Source organism: Dicentrarchus labrax, unplaced genomic scaffold, assembly GCF_905237075.1.
Source record: "Dicentrarchus labrax unplaced genomic scaffold, dlabrax2021, whole genome shotgun sequence".
Taxonomy (NCBI): Eukaryota; Metazoa; Chordata; class Actinopteri; family Moronidae; genus Dicentrarchus; species Dicentrarchus labrax.
Genome location: NW_026136720.1, coordinates 27,425,032 through 27,441,147, shown reverse-complemented (window position 1 = coordinate 27,441,147; position 16,116 = coordinate 27,425,032). Strand labels below are relative to the sequence as shown.

Genomic DNA, 16,116 nt, shown 5'->3' with positions numbered 1-16,116 from the left:
GTATTTTACTGTAGTCGGTGAGGGCCGATCTAGAGTGGTGGCTGCCACTCCTAAAGAATTTCTTGCCACCCCATTTTCCTGTCAAATGCTGTCTAGTTTAACACATTAATTTAATAAAATGTGTTAAATAGATAATTAACATCTATTAACTAAATTTTAATGAACTAACATTTTGGACAGTGATAGGTGTAACTTCAATAAGAATAGACCATTTAGAAACATTTCTGAAGATTTGAAAATAAAACAATGTACTGATTTCTAATGCCACCTTTAGATATTTCTATTCAGTGCTTTAATAATGTGCCACAATAATGTTCAATTATCTTCATTGGAGGCTTTTCCAATCAAATATTGATATTTGTGATTAAATCAGCATATATTTCTGCCACCCTCTGACCGCCATATTATATTTAATATATAATTATGTAGATCCGCCCCTGGACATGAGCTGCAAAGAGAAAGATCTGCATTATGCTGAACTATTAAAACCTTAATGTGTAGATATGTTGACCTCTGCTGGCCTAGGTGATTTCCACAGCAGCTGGGTTTAGACTTAGATGGCTGCAGTTATAAATACAGCTTAATTCTGATGTCCCTGTAGTTCCATATCGGTAGGGTACTTAAAGATCCCCTCCAGACAAATATTAAAACATATACAAATAATCTGCTTGGAACAACAATGTGTGTCTGATATGATGTCAATCATCTCCTTCTACCTCTTTAAGAAATCCAGAATCTCTGTATATGCAAATGTTGTTGATTTCTAAAGTTTTGCTGCTGGACACAAGATGTCTCCTACTTCACTGTAAAGTCCATTCTCAGTGGATGTGCACTGGTGGCTTCAAGTTTCTACATCACACTGTACAAGTTGATACTGGACCAGGACTGACTTCCAAACTATTGTCACAAATCATGCTGGTAGGCCCCGCCCCTTAAAATCAGCTTGTCACTGAGCACAGAGAAACTTTCCACTTTCAACAGACGAATGTGAAAACATCCTTTTAGAGTCAAACTCTGCACAGACAGCATTCAAACAGCACACTGTAGGGGCAAGAAGAAGCACTGATTTCTGACTGGAGGGGAACTTTAACACATAATGAGACTTATCAAGATTTATTTGAGAAAATATAAAGAATACAAATATGTATGGAAAGAACCATTTGTATATTTTTAAACATTTCAATCTACAAATATCTAAAACAGCTCAGTATACCTTGTTCATTAGATATACTGAGCTACATATAAAAGTAATATAAACAACACTGTACAGAAAAATGGCCCTGCGGGGAAGAGCTATGTACAGTGCAGATTCAAAGCACTTCTGGTTTTTACTTCCACTCAGCAGTTCCTTTGATAACTCCTTATTTTGTCCTGTCATCATTCACAGCCGACAGTGTCTCGTTATAGTGGACTGTTCAGAGTAATCAATCACATGTCTGACTCTTATGAGACTGTGATTTCTTCACTGTCCGACTCCGAGAGCTCCGACTGTTTGCTGGACTCTGATGGAGAGGAAGGATTGTGGTGGTGGTGGTGGTGAAGGTGTGACACCTGGCTGTCCAGCTGTGCTTGGCTGGTGGGTGCAGTCCTGTGGCAGTAGGCGCTGCCCACGTCTGTAAGGTCAGGGTGGGGGTTGGTTTTGGTGGGGAGGGTCTGCTGGCGACAGCCGCCTGTCGACAGTAGCTCCCTCTCCTTGGAGTTCCTCCATTTCATCCTGCGGTTCTGAAACCAGATCTTCACCTTTATGGGAAAAAAGCAATGTGTCAGTATCACTGATTCCTTGCCACTGCTAACCTTGTTCACTGCTGGTTTGGGCAACAAAATGGACAGAAAATGTTTTAATGCACATTATAATGGGATTGTCTTAGACAGTGGTTTTCAAACTAGGGTGCAGGGACTAACAGGGGTCATTGAGTGGGTTGCAAGGGGTCCCCAGCAAAAGGAGGAATAGAATATTTTAACTAGTCACATTTTTTTGGAAGTTGTAACAAAAAAAGAAGTAACAGCTAGCTGTTTTTATTGATTGTAATCTAGAGTGATTGTAGTTTATTCTTTGATTGACTGTGAAGACTTTGTTATCTTCAAACCTAAAAATGAAAAAACAAAAAAAAATACTCAAGAAAGATAGTTGATTGTTGAGTCTCATTTCCACGGTGTCAAATACACATGTTGTGGGACTCTGGGAATGAGACTCAACCAACAATTATCTTCAAGCCTCCAAGTCAAAGCATCTTAATATCTTTCTCTGCTTTGATTGGTTGTTTTCGTTCAGGCCTGGTGGATTCTTGCAATTGCGATTAGGAGCACTAGGAGGAGCCACATTGGGAATCCCTAGTCTAAAATAAACAACAAAATCAAACAGTCTTTGCTGTGTACCTGGGAGTCTTTCAGTCCCAGTTTAGTGGCAAGTTTCTTCCTATCTGGTTTGCTGATATATTTCTGCTTCTGGAAAGTTCTCTCCAGGGCCTTCCTCTGGAGGTCTGAGAACACGGCCCGCCGTAGCATGCCCCTCCTGGGCTTCCCTCTGGGGGCCAGGGGCCATGAAAACGTTCCTGGGACAGGAACCACAGAGGAGGAAGCTGGAAGGACACACACACATATATATATATATATATAACAGTTGTTATGTACAGGCATTCTGTTACTGGCTGGTGATGTAAAATATCCCAAAAATATGAATAAATAATATATAATAATGTACTCATAATATTTTATAAATAAAAATGTATCAAATTCTCTAAGGCATCTCTAGATTTTATTAATTTCAGTATTAGTTTTAGATTTTTTATGATTTCTTATGATACGGGAGTAGGTATTACAATACAAACACATTAACACAGTCTAAATAAATGTACGCCCTGATGCCTCCTCATGCTTATTGTGTTGACAAATTTAACCAAACTGACTAAAACTAAAGACATTTCCTGTACATTTTGAGTTTATTAGAATTCGTTTTATAAGTGCAGAATATTGTTTCAGTTTTTAACTTTTATTTCAGTTAACTAAAGTGTTTTCTGCACACCTAGTTTTAGTTTAGTTTTAGTTAACTATAATCAATCATAATCAATGTCAATATCAACTTTGTCAGTGTATATGTGTTTTTATCCAGTCATTTATCGACTTTACCACACTTATCTCCATTGTATCAGTTATTTGTTTGAGTGCATGTTACTAGTGTGTAGTTTTGTGTACAAGAAGCTTCACATTTCCCACAGTGGGATTAATAAAGTTGTTTGTTTAATTGAATGTGTCTAAAATCAGATGAATCAATCTTATTTTCCTTTTTCAATCACATTTTCTCAATGCTCCTGTTTTCTCTGGTTTTTGAATGGATAAAATTTGGAATTTAATTCATGATTTATGAAGCTTTTGCGCTGATTTGTTCTGCTAAACTCTGATTTGCACAAGTATATTCTCAGAAGATCGTTATCCCTTCACATTTTCCATCATCGCCACACAGGCTCCCTGGTCTGACGCCGGCTGTAATATACTTGTTCTGCCTAAAATCTGCTGTTTAAAAGCCCAATTTGTCCGGCAGTGGAAACAGAGCCTATGCTAATGAGCCGGGCTCTCCAAAGTTGGGCTCACACTGCCCCTAATGAAGCATGAAGGGGGATTGTATGGCCTGCAAACGCATAGAGAAAGGTAATTGTGTTGTAATGAATTGAGTGGAAAAGGCCGTCGACAGGCCAGTATATTACAGGCCTATTAAAGACAGGTCAGTATAATGCAGAGCTGTTAGAGTCTTCACTCAAAGTTTAGATACACAGAGCTCAGGGCTGTTCGCTGTCACACACCTTGTATTATTAGAGATATTCTGTCTAAATAAAGATTTTGTTGAATTGATGAATGTGCTGCTCAGTGTTGGGGAAAAAAATTAAAGTTCAAACGTGTGAATTTAACAGGGATCCTGTCAGCAACAGCTAACTCAGATCTTGAAGGTGTTTGTGTGTGTGTGTGTGCGTGTGTGTGTGTGTGGTTTTGCCTCCTATTGGTCATGGTACTGGGAGCTTTGTGGGCAGGCAGAGGGGCTTGGTGGGAAAAACGAAGGCGCGTGAAGAGGCGCCGGCTTCTCGAGCTGGGAAGATACCCGCCTCACATTTAGACCATGACAAACGGCACTAATATATTTAGAGCGTGACAAACTGGACTAATTTGTAGATTAGGACAACTGGTGCTAATGTCAGCAGTCAGTGCGCCGCCTAAATAGGCCTTTCAAATTGGCGGAGCTGATTCCATGCTGTCCGGGGAATTCCCATGCTAAAAGGCTGACAAACGTCTGCAAACTGAGCCCACTGAGACCTTGCCATCCGCCCGCAGCTGGATGAATGAGTTTCCCCAGCAGCTTCAGACGCTATAAAATCTAAAAACTATTCAAACTGAGCTTGCCAGAATTGTATGCTTGAAGGCCTCTTCAGTTTGAATGTGAAGTGTGTCAAAAAGTCTCTCTAGTCAGAGTTTAAAGCTGCAGTAGGTCATTTTTATGAAAATATCTTTTTTTCATATTTGTTGAAACTTTCACTTTATTCTGACAGTTTTACATGAGACAAATCAGCTTCCTCTGGCTCCTCCTAGTGCTCCTAATGGTATTTACAAGAATAGATTCTTATGGACGCCATCAGGAGCACTGGAACGAGCCACAGGAACCTGATTTTTTTCACAGATGATCTGTCTCATGAACTACTGTCTGGACACAGCAAACATTTCTGCAAATATGAAATATATTATATATTTTTATAAAAATGACCTACTGCAGCTTTAAGTTCCACCAAATAGACACACATTTTTAATCACAGTCCAGTGTATATCAGTGAATTGTTCATTAATATCCATCCATCCATTAGCTACAGTGTGTTTGTTTTTTTTACATTAATTTGAATGGCCAGGATTAAAGAAAGCAAGACTCATAAGCTTAAACATTTTTTCATTTAGGAGGTGCTGCTGCCCCTTCAACTCCCCTACTTCCAGCACCCATGGTTGTGGCCTACAATGTCTAATTGATGGCAACCTTTCTAGAAAATTGTGATGCATGTTGCGATGTTCCTGCTCCAATTGGCCTTTTAAATAACTTGAAATGATATTTGTGTTGAATTTATGTACTTATGGCACTTTTTTACCATCTCATTGTTTGTTGCCTATTGTTTGTTGTCTGGTGATGTTGCTTATGCATATACTGCTAGCTGTACAACAAATAGCCCTTCAGGGACAATAAAGCTACCCTTGAATGATGGGTTAAATTATTATTTCGGTCCTCCGAAGGAATAAGCTTAGTGGTGCACCAAAAGCAAACTAATAATTAGGGATCCTGCATATTTAAAACACAAATTTTCAAATCGCACAAAAGACAAATAAAACAATATTAACAGTTATTCATATTATTATTTTTTTTTTATTGTAAAATATGGAGGCCAAATTGAACCTTATGGGCCCCACTTTGGGCAAGTGGTCTCAGCTGGACAGGTGCCAATCTGTCCATCACAGGGCTGATTCATTAATATGTTGATTAATATCAGTTGGAAATGAGTAATATATGGTGGCAACATGAGTTGTTTTGGATTATTATAAGCTTCTGACTTCTTAATTATACTTTATTATTAATGCAGGGGTTCCCAAACTTTTCCATGCTGAGGCCCCCAAGAACTGTTATTGTATGGCTTAGAGCTCCATTTGGCAAGATGTCTTTAAAAAAAACCCACTGACAATACTGTATACAATAGGATTTCAATATGTTATATATTCTTATATTTATATATTTTTTTAAATTATATTTTATAGTGTTACAATATATCTGTAATTAATATATAAAATAACCTGTCTATAATAATTGTATTATTATTGTTATTATAATTTAGTTTAATGAGAGTTTGGTGAGTTTTTGTTCCAGAAAGTGAGCTCTGCAACTGTTCAATCAGTCTGACAAAAATCTTCTAAAAAGGAGAGAAAAAACAAATAACATTCTCACTTTTATCTCACACAAAAACATCTCAAGTGATTGCAAATTGATCACATCCCCTTTCAGCAACTCACAAATCAAGTTTGTATTATTGGTATTAATATGTTTTAGTATTTGCTTTTCCAAATAGGACTGTGAAATACTAAAACACAGAATTTTTAATTTATTATTTTTATATTGAAGGAGTCAGTCCTTATAAAGTGATAGATGTAAATGCAATAAAAAAATTGTGAATAAGTGTTGAAAGTGGTGGGAGTAAACCATGCAGATCTCACATAAACCAGCTCTGAATGAGCCACTATGCCACTGTATGTGCGCCACTGCTGAATCCACCAACCTGTAAAATAGGAAGCTCTAATGAACGGATGGAGACTCCCGTCAAAGAAAGGCAAGGGGAAGGACTTGGTCTGAAAACTCTGGACTGTGGAGCGAGCAAAGGGAGAACACAAACCGACTTTACATATTTCAAAGCAGGAGAAATAACAGGAACAGAAAAATAACAATACCATACACACCAGAAATGTATCAAAATGATAAATATTAATAAAGAATTATAGCTTCTGATAATATGTTAATAACAAACACAACTGGAGAAGAGATCGATTTTAAAAAAAATATCATCATGCATCATTTTAAGTCTAATGCATCTTAATTTATTGACCATTGATTAATTTACTAGGCAGTCAATACTTTTCTATATGTAGTATTTTGCTATATATATATTTCAATTTGTCAACAACAGTTACATATAATAATAATAATAATAATAATAATAATAACAACAACAACAACAAACAAATGTTTCCCCTCAAACTCACCGCTCCGTGTGGACGGGGCCAGTATCGCGCTGACGCCGAACTTGAGGTAGCCGGAGTCCGGGCAGGCAGTCTGCGGAGAGCCGGGGCTCCCGCGGCTCTGCTGGCTGGAGCTCTGAAGCGCAGACCGCTCTGCGCTGGGTCCCAACGGCCGGAGAGAGGCGCCCGGCCCAGGGTTGCCGAGCTGGAGAATGTCCCCGGGACTTCTGGAAGAGAAAGTCCGATGTATGTAGCTGACAGGCTGGCTCAACCGTAGGAGATCTTCTACCAGGAAGCCCGAGGGGAGTGACCGGGTCAGGGGCGAGGAGAGAGCCGCGGGGGGACGCAGTAAGCCCGGGTAGAGAGGAGGAGGCAGAGCGCTGCAGGGAAACATCATGGTGGTCCGACCCGGTGCTTTCCTGCTCTGACTGCTGTTTGTTAATGTTCAGCTGGAAACGAAGAGGAAGATCAGCAACACAAACACACTCTGTGCTCTGGGTCTCTGGACTGTCTTGGAGAGGTTTTATACAAGGGAGTCACTCCTACACACACACACACACACACACACACACACGCAAGCACACACGCACGCCACAAGTTCAAGCCTCAGCATGATGGGCTGAGAGGGTTCTCTTCATGAGGCTCTTTGAACACAAAGTTCAGGCCGAGGGGATTGGTCAGCGCTCCTCTGGGTCATCAGTGATTGGAGTAAAGTGCCTGTACTGGTTGGATGTGTTTGCTTTCTGTGGTTGTGTGAGCAGCTGATACAGACATTAAATACATAGCTACACATATGTACACTAATGGAAAATGACCAACAGGAAGACAGCCACCCTCCCGCCTGTAACACCTCTGGAGCTGATGCACAGGGATATTATTAGAATTTGATTAGGTTTGTGCAATCAATGAGCTGTTGGCTCAGTGCGCACTGACAACATCGAGCTCAACGTGTTCTCACAGTCTGTAAATACAGACAGTGAACGCAGCATCCAGCCGCCCGCTAAACACCGACAAAACTCCGTGTTCCCCTGAAGACAGAGGAATGAGTATTCGTTCCCACAAACTCACTGTCAGAGAACATTTAAAGAAATGTTTGGGAAACTGAGTTCAGACAAAATAATATTATTTCAGCTTTATTTCTCTGCTCTTTTTTTATTTCAGCATTTAATGGTTGTAGATATTTTTGGGGGGATATTTTTATGTATAGCCTACTACTACTAATAAATAAAATCACACCAATATATAATACAATAATAACAACAACAACAATAATAATAATAATAATAATAATAATAATAATAATTATTATTATAATAATAATAAAACGCCTTAAACAGAGGCACGTTCACTAATGAAATGTGACCTTGGCCTCGCGCTTCTTCTGATCCCGTTAAACATAAAGCCACCGTCGCGAGCGCCCGCTGTCCGTTCTTTCATCTCTGTCTGTCTGTCCGTCCGTCCGGGCAGTGCCCTGAGAACAGCGTTCCTCAATCAAAGTATCTTGTTGGATGTGAGGATGAATTTATTGACAGTTTGGGGTCTACAAGCCATACATCCTTTACAGAAGGAAAAAAGAACAATGCACTCATTTCCCATGAGCCCTGGCTTATTAACTCTGCATTGCGTCACCTTAGTCAGCATCTTGTAATGTCAGCAATTATCTGCCATTCCGTGGACAAGTTGGGTAGACAGGTGGCCTTTCCGCTTAAAACGATTGACAGAGAGAGAGACTTAGAGTCAGCTTTGGTCTGATCGCCTTTGATCACGGTGATCTGAACGCCCCCCGGTGACTCCAATGAGTGTAAAACGAGTCAAAGTTCAGAAACACAGAACACCCACTGTCCCCACTGCCCATGAACGTCCCACACCCACTCCAATGCAGAAAATGCTCACCCTAACAGGCTGCAAACACTCACTTTTATTGTTGTTCATTTATTAAAATGTTTCTTTCTTTTAGTAATATTTCAGTTTTATAGGATCAAAGTAAAAAAGTGAGGTTGGACTGAATGCGTTTCTTGTGCTAGAGATATTGGAAATGTGTTACTTCTAGTTAATGGACACAGCCATCAGCTATTCTGATAGAATATTTAACAGTCTGTGATAAGTGATGGTCAAATGTGAGCGGTGTTGATTGGTGTTGATGTTTCAACAATAGTTTTCTTGGTCATGGACTAGTAACTTACCTTTGTTGGGGTATTTTAAGCTTAGCTCAGCTTTAACCTTTCATTTGCTGCTGGTTAGAATATCCTAACATAAAATATACCAGAAATGCAGCAGAGAGTGAAAAATGTGCCAACCAACCCCAGTCTCCCCTACACTGTGCAGCCAAAGTCAAAAAATTGACAACAGTATGCTCCTAATTAGGTTATTTGATGAACATGAGAATTTATAATATGGAGTCATATCCCATGAAGTGTAGGGGCAAATGTTATTGTTGAAATATTTGGCATTCAACCAAAATGACAAATTCTTACCATCATTTTCAAACAAAGACAGGCTTCATGGTCAATATTAAAGAAACAGCTATCTCTCTATCGCTCTATAAAAGCAAGATATCTCTGTCTGCCTGTCTGTGTGTGTGTGTGTGTGTGTGTGTGTGTGTGTGTGTGTGCCTCAATAAATATCTCTCAGATCAGGATCAGACTGACCTCAGAGTTTCAACATGGCTGCAGTGTGGTTTAAGGGTGTGCAACGTCGGCTTTGTTTGGACTATAAAGATACCGTTAATAAATGATTTCATAAATGATTTACGAATTCCGCAAGCATTGACAACCATAGCCACCATAGACACGTGCGCACCAGAGCCAATCACTGCAGAGCCAATCACTGCAGAGCCAGTCACTGCAGAGCCAATCACTGCAGAGCCCACCCCCAAGACACACCTTAAGAAACAGGCTGATCTATACCTGCAGCGGGTTTTGCCGCCTGTTCAGTCCCGTTCTGTGCATCTAAACTGACTGTTGTGGATTACTGACACTGAACGAGTCCGGACCGAGTCTGTTCCGGTCTGAGGAGATCCGTATACGCGAGGACAATAAACTGGAATCGGAATCTGTGGATGTTCGTCTGTAGCTAGCTGCTGCACCTTCAAACACAACCTTATTTGGCCATCCATGAAAAAGCTACTTAACCTCCCACTTTTCTATAGCAATACATACTTCCTACGGGCACAGCACTAGTATTACAAATAAGCAACTTATGAATAATACTGTAAATACTGGCTCCAACACAAGTGTTGCAGATTTGTTAGACATCATATACCTCTGACCTTTTCCAAACAACAGAGAAGCATAAACATGCACAGTTTTATAGGATAACTTGTCTGTTTTGGCCTAGTTTAGGGGAAAAAGTAATTTTGAAATAAACAGGTTGAGACTTTTATAAACTGCAGTGGATGGACACAAATGACAAAGGTGAGAGATGAACAAAGAAGCGTTTAAAGAAGATTCGGTCCGGGACTTGAGGGGGCAAGAGGTGATCCCTGAGGGCTACGATAAGACCTGTGACTAATGGCATTTAAGCACGTGCTGCTCTCCCTCTCCATGTTCATCCTCCGTGTTTTTCTGAGACAAGCGTCATTTCTCACACTCTTTCCACAGTCTTACTGACATTATTACAGGAGGAATTGAATCACCTGGCATCACCTATTACTGGACCTTACCTTGATTTAACTGATTCCATTCTGTGTTTTTAATCCTGTCCAAGTTACAACCAGAAGAGCAAATGGGGCATTTGTGGTATCATAAACCAGTGGTTTCCAACCTTTCTCTGAATAAACTGATTAAGGAACATATTTTATGGATATTTCATATTATATTCAATGCATAATATAATATAACAACAGTACAGAACAGCTGATAAACTGTACAATGAACCCAAACAGTGAACACAGTAACTGCATGAAGTTTGTGTAAAACCAGAGATTTGGATGAATATTGATCAGAGATGAGTTTTACTGATCATTTTTAGCATATTTTAAATTCAACTGTCTGTCTGTATTATGTTTTTGTTTTTTTTCACAGCTATTGGTCCAAATCATTTTGTATTTTTTAATTTGTACTGTGAAAACAAAATACTTCTCAAAAGTGCTTAAGAAGCACTTTACAAAAGGTAATTACTAATAAAAGCTGCTTAGTTGAGAATCTTTTCTAACTTGCAACATTGGATATGTTTTGCTTAAGATTTCTGATATAGTCAAAAATGAGTTTAATCGCATTTCACTGAACATTTAGGAGGATCTATTGCTTCCCATTCTTGGCAAACAGCACTGTACTGTAACCATATGAAACAAGTCTGCAGTTAGATAAACCATGTATGTATCATATTAATTACTTAAGACAAGACAATATGAACAGCCAATTCTTTTGGAGGCCAAATCATTTGTCTTGCGATTCCCACTGCCGGTGATCTGTATCTTCATCTTAAACGGTAAACTTCTATTGACCTATTGGACCGTTGAGGGTATTCGATGGCATTCAATTGATTGGTTTGATTATCCAGAGTTTTGGAGATAGAAAAAAGGTGTTGCTGTGAATCGTTTTTACATGTTCGGCCGATGCTATACGTGATTGTTTGAGATTAAATTAGCATATATTTCCGCTACTGCTTAAGGACAGCCCATTGTCCTTTTTATAGAGAAAGTGAGCATACAAGAAAATAAGGGGAACAGTGTTTACAGTGTCTTGCTCATCAAATGATTGTGGATTGCAATGCAAATAAAAGCTGCAGTAGGTAATTTTAATAAAAATAACTTTTTGTCATATTTGCTGAAACTTTCACTGTTTCCTGACAGTAGTACATGAGACAGATAATCTGTGAAAAAATCAGGTTCCTCTGGCTCCTCCTAGTGCTCCTAATGGTATTTACAAGAATCCACCGGGCCTGAACTAAAACAACCAATCAGAGCAAACATATAATGATGCTTTGGGTGGGAGATTGAAGATAGTTGATTTTTGAGTCTCATTCCCAGGCCGTCAAATACAGATGCTTTGCGACTCTGTGAATGAGACTCAACAATCAACTATCTTTCTTGGCTCTGAATGGTTGTTTTCATTCAGGCCCGGTGGATTCTGCAGCTTTAAAGAACCTCATATATAATAACCACTCCCAAAAAAAAGCAAAAAGTAAATAAAATAGGATCAAACTAAAAACACAATTTACTCGGTAGACCTGGTACTTATGATAAAAATTAAAGGCAGACTTCACATATATAATTTGTCTATTTCGGGTTTCCCTGGTGGCCACAGGCTCCAGAAGTGTATTTTTAACCATATGGCTAAAAGCCATAGTGAACAGCAGCATTTTCAAGAAATTTCAGCTGAATGAACTGAACAACTGCTTTTATCGCACTCTGGCCCAGATCTATATGCATTCAAATACATCTCATTTCAGTATAGTCTTGTAAACTACTCATTTCAAGGCTTCATGATGAAATGATCCACTCTTCAACAAAAGGAACCAATCATTAAATGTGCAGCGGCAGTCCTGCCAGGAAATACGACACCTTAACCAAAACCCCTCTCAGAGAGAGAGAGAGAGAGAGAGAGAGAGAGAGAGAGAGAGAGAGAGAGAGAGAAATTGTTGCGTTCAAAGCATTTTATTCCTTCAGAAAATCCCTCTATTGTATTGAAGTGGAGCAGATGGTTCCCTGGGAGGGAATATGGGCATCAGCAGAACTAATTTCTCCTCCTGGTCCGACAGACAGGCCGGCCTGTTGCTCGATTCTTAACCAGCACAACAGCTGTTGGTGAATTAAACACCAGTTAAGACTCATTTTAAAGCTATTAGCCTCTTGAAGTCTTACAACATGAACCCTCCCCACCTAACTCCCTGAATTGATTACACATGCAAAGAGGGGAAAACAACTAAGGGTCTGTGTCTGTGGTGTCCTAATAACTAGTTAAGACTCATGTCAATGCTTTAAGCCTCCAAGACTTAACGAACATGTACTGAGCAAACAAACCGACATCATGACGACACATATGAACTGCAAATTAAAAGAGATGGATAAAATAAAATGGTGATGATAAGTGTGTCCTGTAAAGTTATTTTCTTCCAGCAGTCTTTCATATAACCAACAGGAACACTGCCAATACTTCCCATTAAGATTCAATTAAATTTTTTTTATAATTTATTATTATAAAAAAATATAGTGGGAAAACTGCCATATTTGGTATCACAGATAAGAAAACACTTTAGAATAAGGAAAATAAAAAAACACTATTGTTTTTATAACACTGTTACATAAATATACATACATACGCCACTGTATATAAAAATAAATATTTTTATAAAAATTAACTGCCGCTTTAAATAAAACATCTGAGTACCTCTTCCACCACTGTTTAATACATGCTCTGTAAATCAATAGCCAATAGTATCTTCTCTCTCTCTCTCTCTCTCTCTCTCTCTCTCTCTCTCTCTCTCTCTCTCTCACACACACACACACACACACACACACACACATACTCTTCTTTGTGCCCACTCTCTCTCTCGCTGTCTCTCCAAGTGTCTCTCGGCCAGAGCATCTGTTTCCAGGCGGTGTGGAACAGAGCGGATTAGTGGGGGCCTTCGGTGTCGAAGTGCGGCGATGAGCATTAAAGCCATATTAACTTTCCATTAAACATCACCTCACTCTTTCGAGGGAGAGAGAGACACAGGACCTGGGATAAAGCTCCTTAGAGACAGACAGACAGACAGACAGACAGACAGACAGAAAGACAGACAGACAGAAAGAGAGAGAGAGAGAGAGAGAGAGAGAACCTGTTCCTTCAGTGTACTTTTTTGCACTGGAAAAGAAAATGCAGAACAATACTTACTGAACGTTACATTTAGACTCACTGTAGTTTTATTTAATGTCAGTGAACATCCCACTAATGATGGATGTTAAAGAGATTTAACAACATGAAAGTTCAGACAAGAAAGTCTTGATTCCCTCAAAAGTAACTGTCATAATGTTTAGATTTACCTCAGTGATTTCAGATCTAATGTGTAGACTCAATTCCCTGTGAGGAATTAGGTTACTTGAATTATATTACTGCAATGGAATGAGCTTTTGTTGTTTTATAGTGATGTGTGAGAAAAGTCAAGTCACTGGTTTTAAGACATTAAGGTAAAGTGATTGAAAGTGAATTTCATGTTTTAAAACTGCTTTAACCAATAATCTTTATATTAACTAGGATGTAATGTTTCCGTCTAGTGATGAACCCAGAGAGAACTGACCCTTTCTAAGTCCCTCCCCTTTTTGCTCTGTGCTCCAATGAGAATTGAACAAGCCTCTGTCAACTTCCTCCTTACCTGTATTTAGATATGCTATGTGCTAGGCTTGTCTGTGCTAAAAAGACGAGCACATTTGAATGAAACATGAAAATGGTAAAAAGATAAAAGCGTACATATTAAGTCAGCTAATATAGCACAGAATGCTATCTATCTAGCAAATCCACATCAACTGTTTGATTGCTAGCGTTTTCCTGCAAAAACTAGCTAATCTTGTAGCAAGACCCTGTGCTACCGCAGGTTCTCTCAATTCAATTCAATTTTATTTGTATAGCGCCAATTCATAACAGCAGTTATCTCAGGACACTTTTCAAATAGAGCAGGTCTAGACCGAACTCTTTAAAACATTAATTACAGAGACCCAACAGTACCACCATGAGCAAGACCTTGGTGACGGGGGCAAGGAAAAACTGCCTGTTAGAAGGCAGAAACCTAGGACAGATCCTTCGGCTCTAGGTGGGTGGTCGTCTGTCTCGACCAGTTGGGGTGAGAGAGAGAGAGAGAGAGAGAGAGAGAGAGAGAGAGAGAGAGAGAGAGAGAGAGAGAAAACACACACACACACACACACACACACGTGCACAGCAACAACAGTAGCAACAACTACACTAATAGTAGTGACTGATGATGATGAACATGACAACAGCACCGATGGGGACAACGAGCAGTGACAACAGCAACAACAGTAACCGTAGCAATAATAATAGTATTAATAATAATAACAATAATATCAGTAATATTAGCAGTGGGGGTCAAGCAGGACCATGGCAGGAGGCTCCACCAGGATCCATGAGAACCTGCGAGATGAGAAAGCACAAGAACTCTGGGTAAGAAGTGAAGTTAGTAACATGCATTAATGGGACATGAATGAGTGCAGAAAGAGAGAGGAAGGGAGGAGCTCAGTGCACCATGGGAAATCCCCCGATAGTCTAGGCCTATAGCAGCATAACTAAGGGATGGTTCAGGACTCACCTGATCCAGCCCTAACTATAAGCTTTATCAAAGAGGAATGTCTTAAGCCTACTCTTGAATGTGGTGAGGGTGTCTGCCTCCCGAACCACAACTGGAAGCTGGTTCCACAGGAGAGGAGCTTGGTAACTGAAGCACACAAGCAAGCATCACAGGTTAGTTAACACAACTTTTATTCTTCTTGGCTGCACACACCGTCAACACATACAAAACTCAGCTTTCTGGATGATCATAGGCTTTTAGAGCCCTTCTCAAAAGTCCCGCACTGTTCGCTCCAGAAGTCCTTTCTCCTGTCGGTGGCAGCCAGCCCAGGTCCAGCACACTACTGCCTTAAGAGAGGTGAGTGTGATTACCCGATGAGTACCAGCTGAAATAATCCACTCACCTGACCCCGCTCTTACAAACCTTCCCCACACCTCTCTCCTGCAGCTGAGTGTAAACACCCACCTCCACAAATCTATATTAATTGTTAGTTAGCTAGTTAATGAGAGCAAAATGCTAGCGTGTTTTTATTTATTTATTATATATATTAAGTGGCTTTTTATGCTTTTTATTAGATAGGACAGATGAAGATTGACAGAAAAAGGGGAAAGAGAGACTGGGGACGACATGCAGCAAAGGGCCACAAATTGGATTATACTTTGAAAAGTATTAAAACTAACAATACTAACTTTGACAAAACAGTACGTTTTTAAAACACACAGTTTTTTCCCCCAGTTTTGGACATTACAGGTTTCTGCCCGACAGCGACGACATGTTTTTTTTAAATGTCCTTCCCAGCATGTAAAGCCAGACCAGAATTTCAAAATTGAATCTCTTAACGCTTAAATGAACATCTCTCACTTGCCAGAGAGCAGCCCCATGAATTTTCATCAGGCAGTGTGAGAGTGTGAGAACTTCCCCAGCATATTGAATTCATACAATAAGAGTAAAACTTGACCGAAGCGATTAGCCCGTGTTGCTGACAAATATGAGAAATGGCTTGCCTCAGTGTCCCCATCATAGCCTCTGGACACTAGTGACATAGAGCACGCTAGCTGAATGCTCATTAGTTGTAGATTGGTCATGGGAGCTCAGAGCTACACATCGCTGTGCTAACAATCTTTCCCATTATGAGAGCTTCCATTC

General features: G+C 39.7%; 2 protein-coding genes and 1 long non-coding RNA gene across 7 annotated transcripts in view; all 3 read right to left on the bottom strand.

Moving 5' to 3' along the window:
• Nucleotides 1-16,116, bottom strand: part of LOC127353805 (uncharacterized) — a 247,663-nt gene that overhangs the window by 71,769 nt on the left and 159,778 nt on the right. The window lies entirely within an intron of this gene.
• dnaaf4 (dynein axonemal assembly factor 4) overlaps nt 1-16,116 on the bottom strand; it is a 161,068-nt gene that overhangs the window by 109,409 nt on the left and 35,543 nt on the right. The window contains exons 10-11 of one of the 5 annotated variants that reach the window (XM_051383255.1): nt 15,044-15,117; nt 14,757-14,816 (exon numbers count right to left, since the gene is read on the bottom strand). The exons of 1 other annotated variant lie outside the window; for it this stretch is intronic. In XM_051383255.1, the coding sequence (XP_051239215.1) occupies nt 14,772-14,816; nt 15,044-15,117 (119 nt within the window). In that variant the 3' untranslated portion in view covers nt 14,757-14,771. Of the gene's footprint in view, nt 1-7,128; nt 7,197-14,454; nt 14,817-14,850; nt 15,118-16,116 lie in introns of those variants that run through there. 3 more of the 5 variants (XR_007881346.1, XM_051383258.1, XM_051383254.1) reach the window with 3 other exon arrangements.
• LOC127353766 (homeobox protein DBX1-B-like) lies at nt 1,098-7,144 on the bottom strand. The gene is made up of 4 exons (XM_051383314.1): nt 6,772-7,144; nt 6,291-6,374; nt 2,377-2,579; nt 1,098-1,740 (listed from the first exon to the last, which is right to left on the bottom strand). Exons 1-4 carry the CDS (start codon nt 7,142-7,144, stop codon nt 1,444-1,446), a joined length of 957 nt encoding a protein of 318 aa, XP_051239274.1. The 3' UTR covers nt 1,098-1,443.

Excerpts from the sequence above, each read along its gene's own strand:
- LOC127353766 (XM_051383314.1), bottom strand. The coding sequence starts at position 7,144 with ATGATGTTTCCCTGCAGCGCTCTGCCTCCTCCTCTCTACCCGGGCTTA. Across the intron at positions 6,375-6,771 it reads GGCCCCGTCCACACGGAGCG|TCCAGAGTTTTCAGACCAAG; the intron begins GTGAGTTTGAGG and ends CTCGCTCCACAG. Across the intron at positions 1,741-2,376 it reads TGGGACTGAAAGACTCCCAG|GTGAAGATCTGGTTTCAGAA; the intron begins GTACACAGCAAA and ends TTTCCCATAAAG.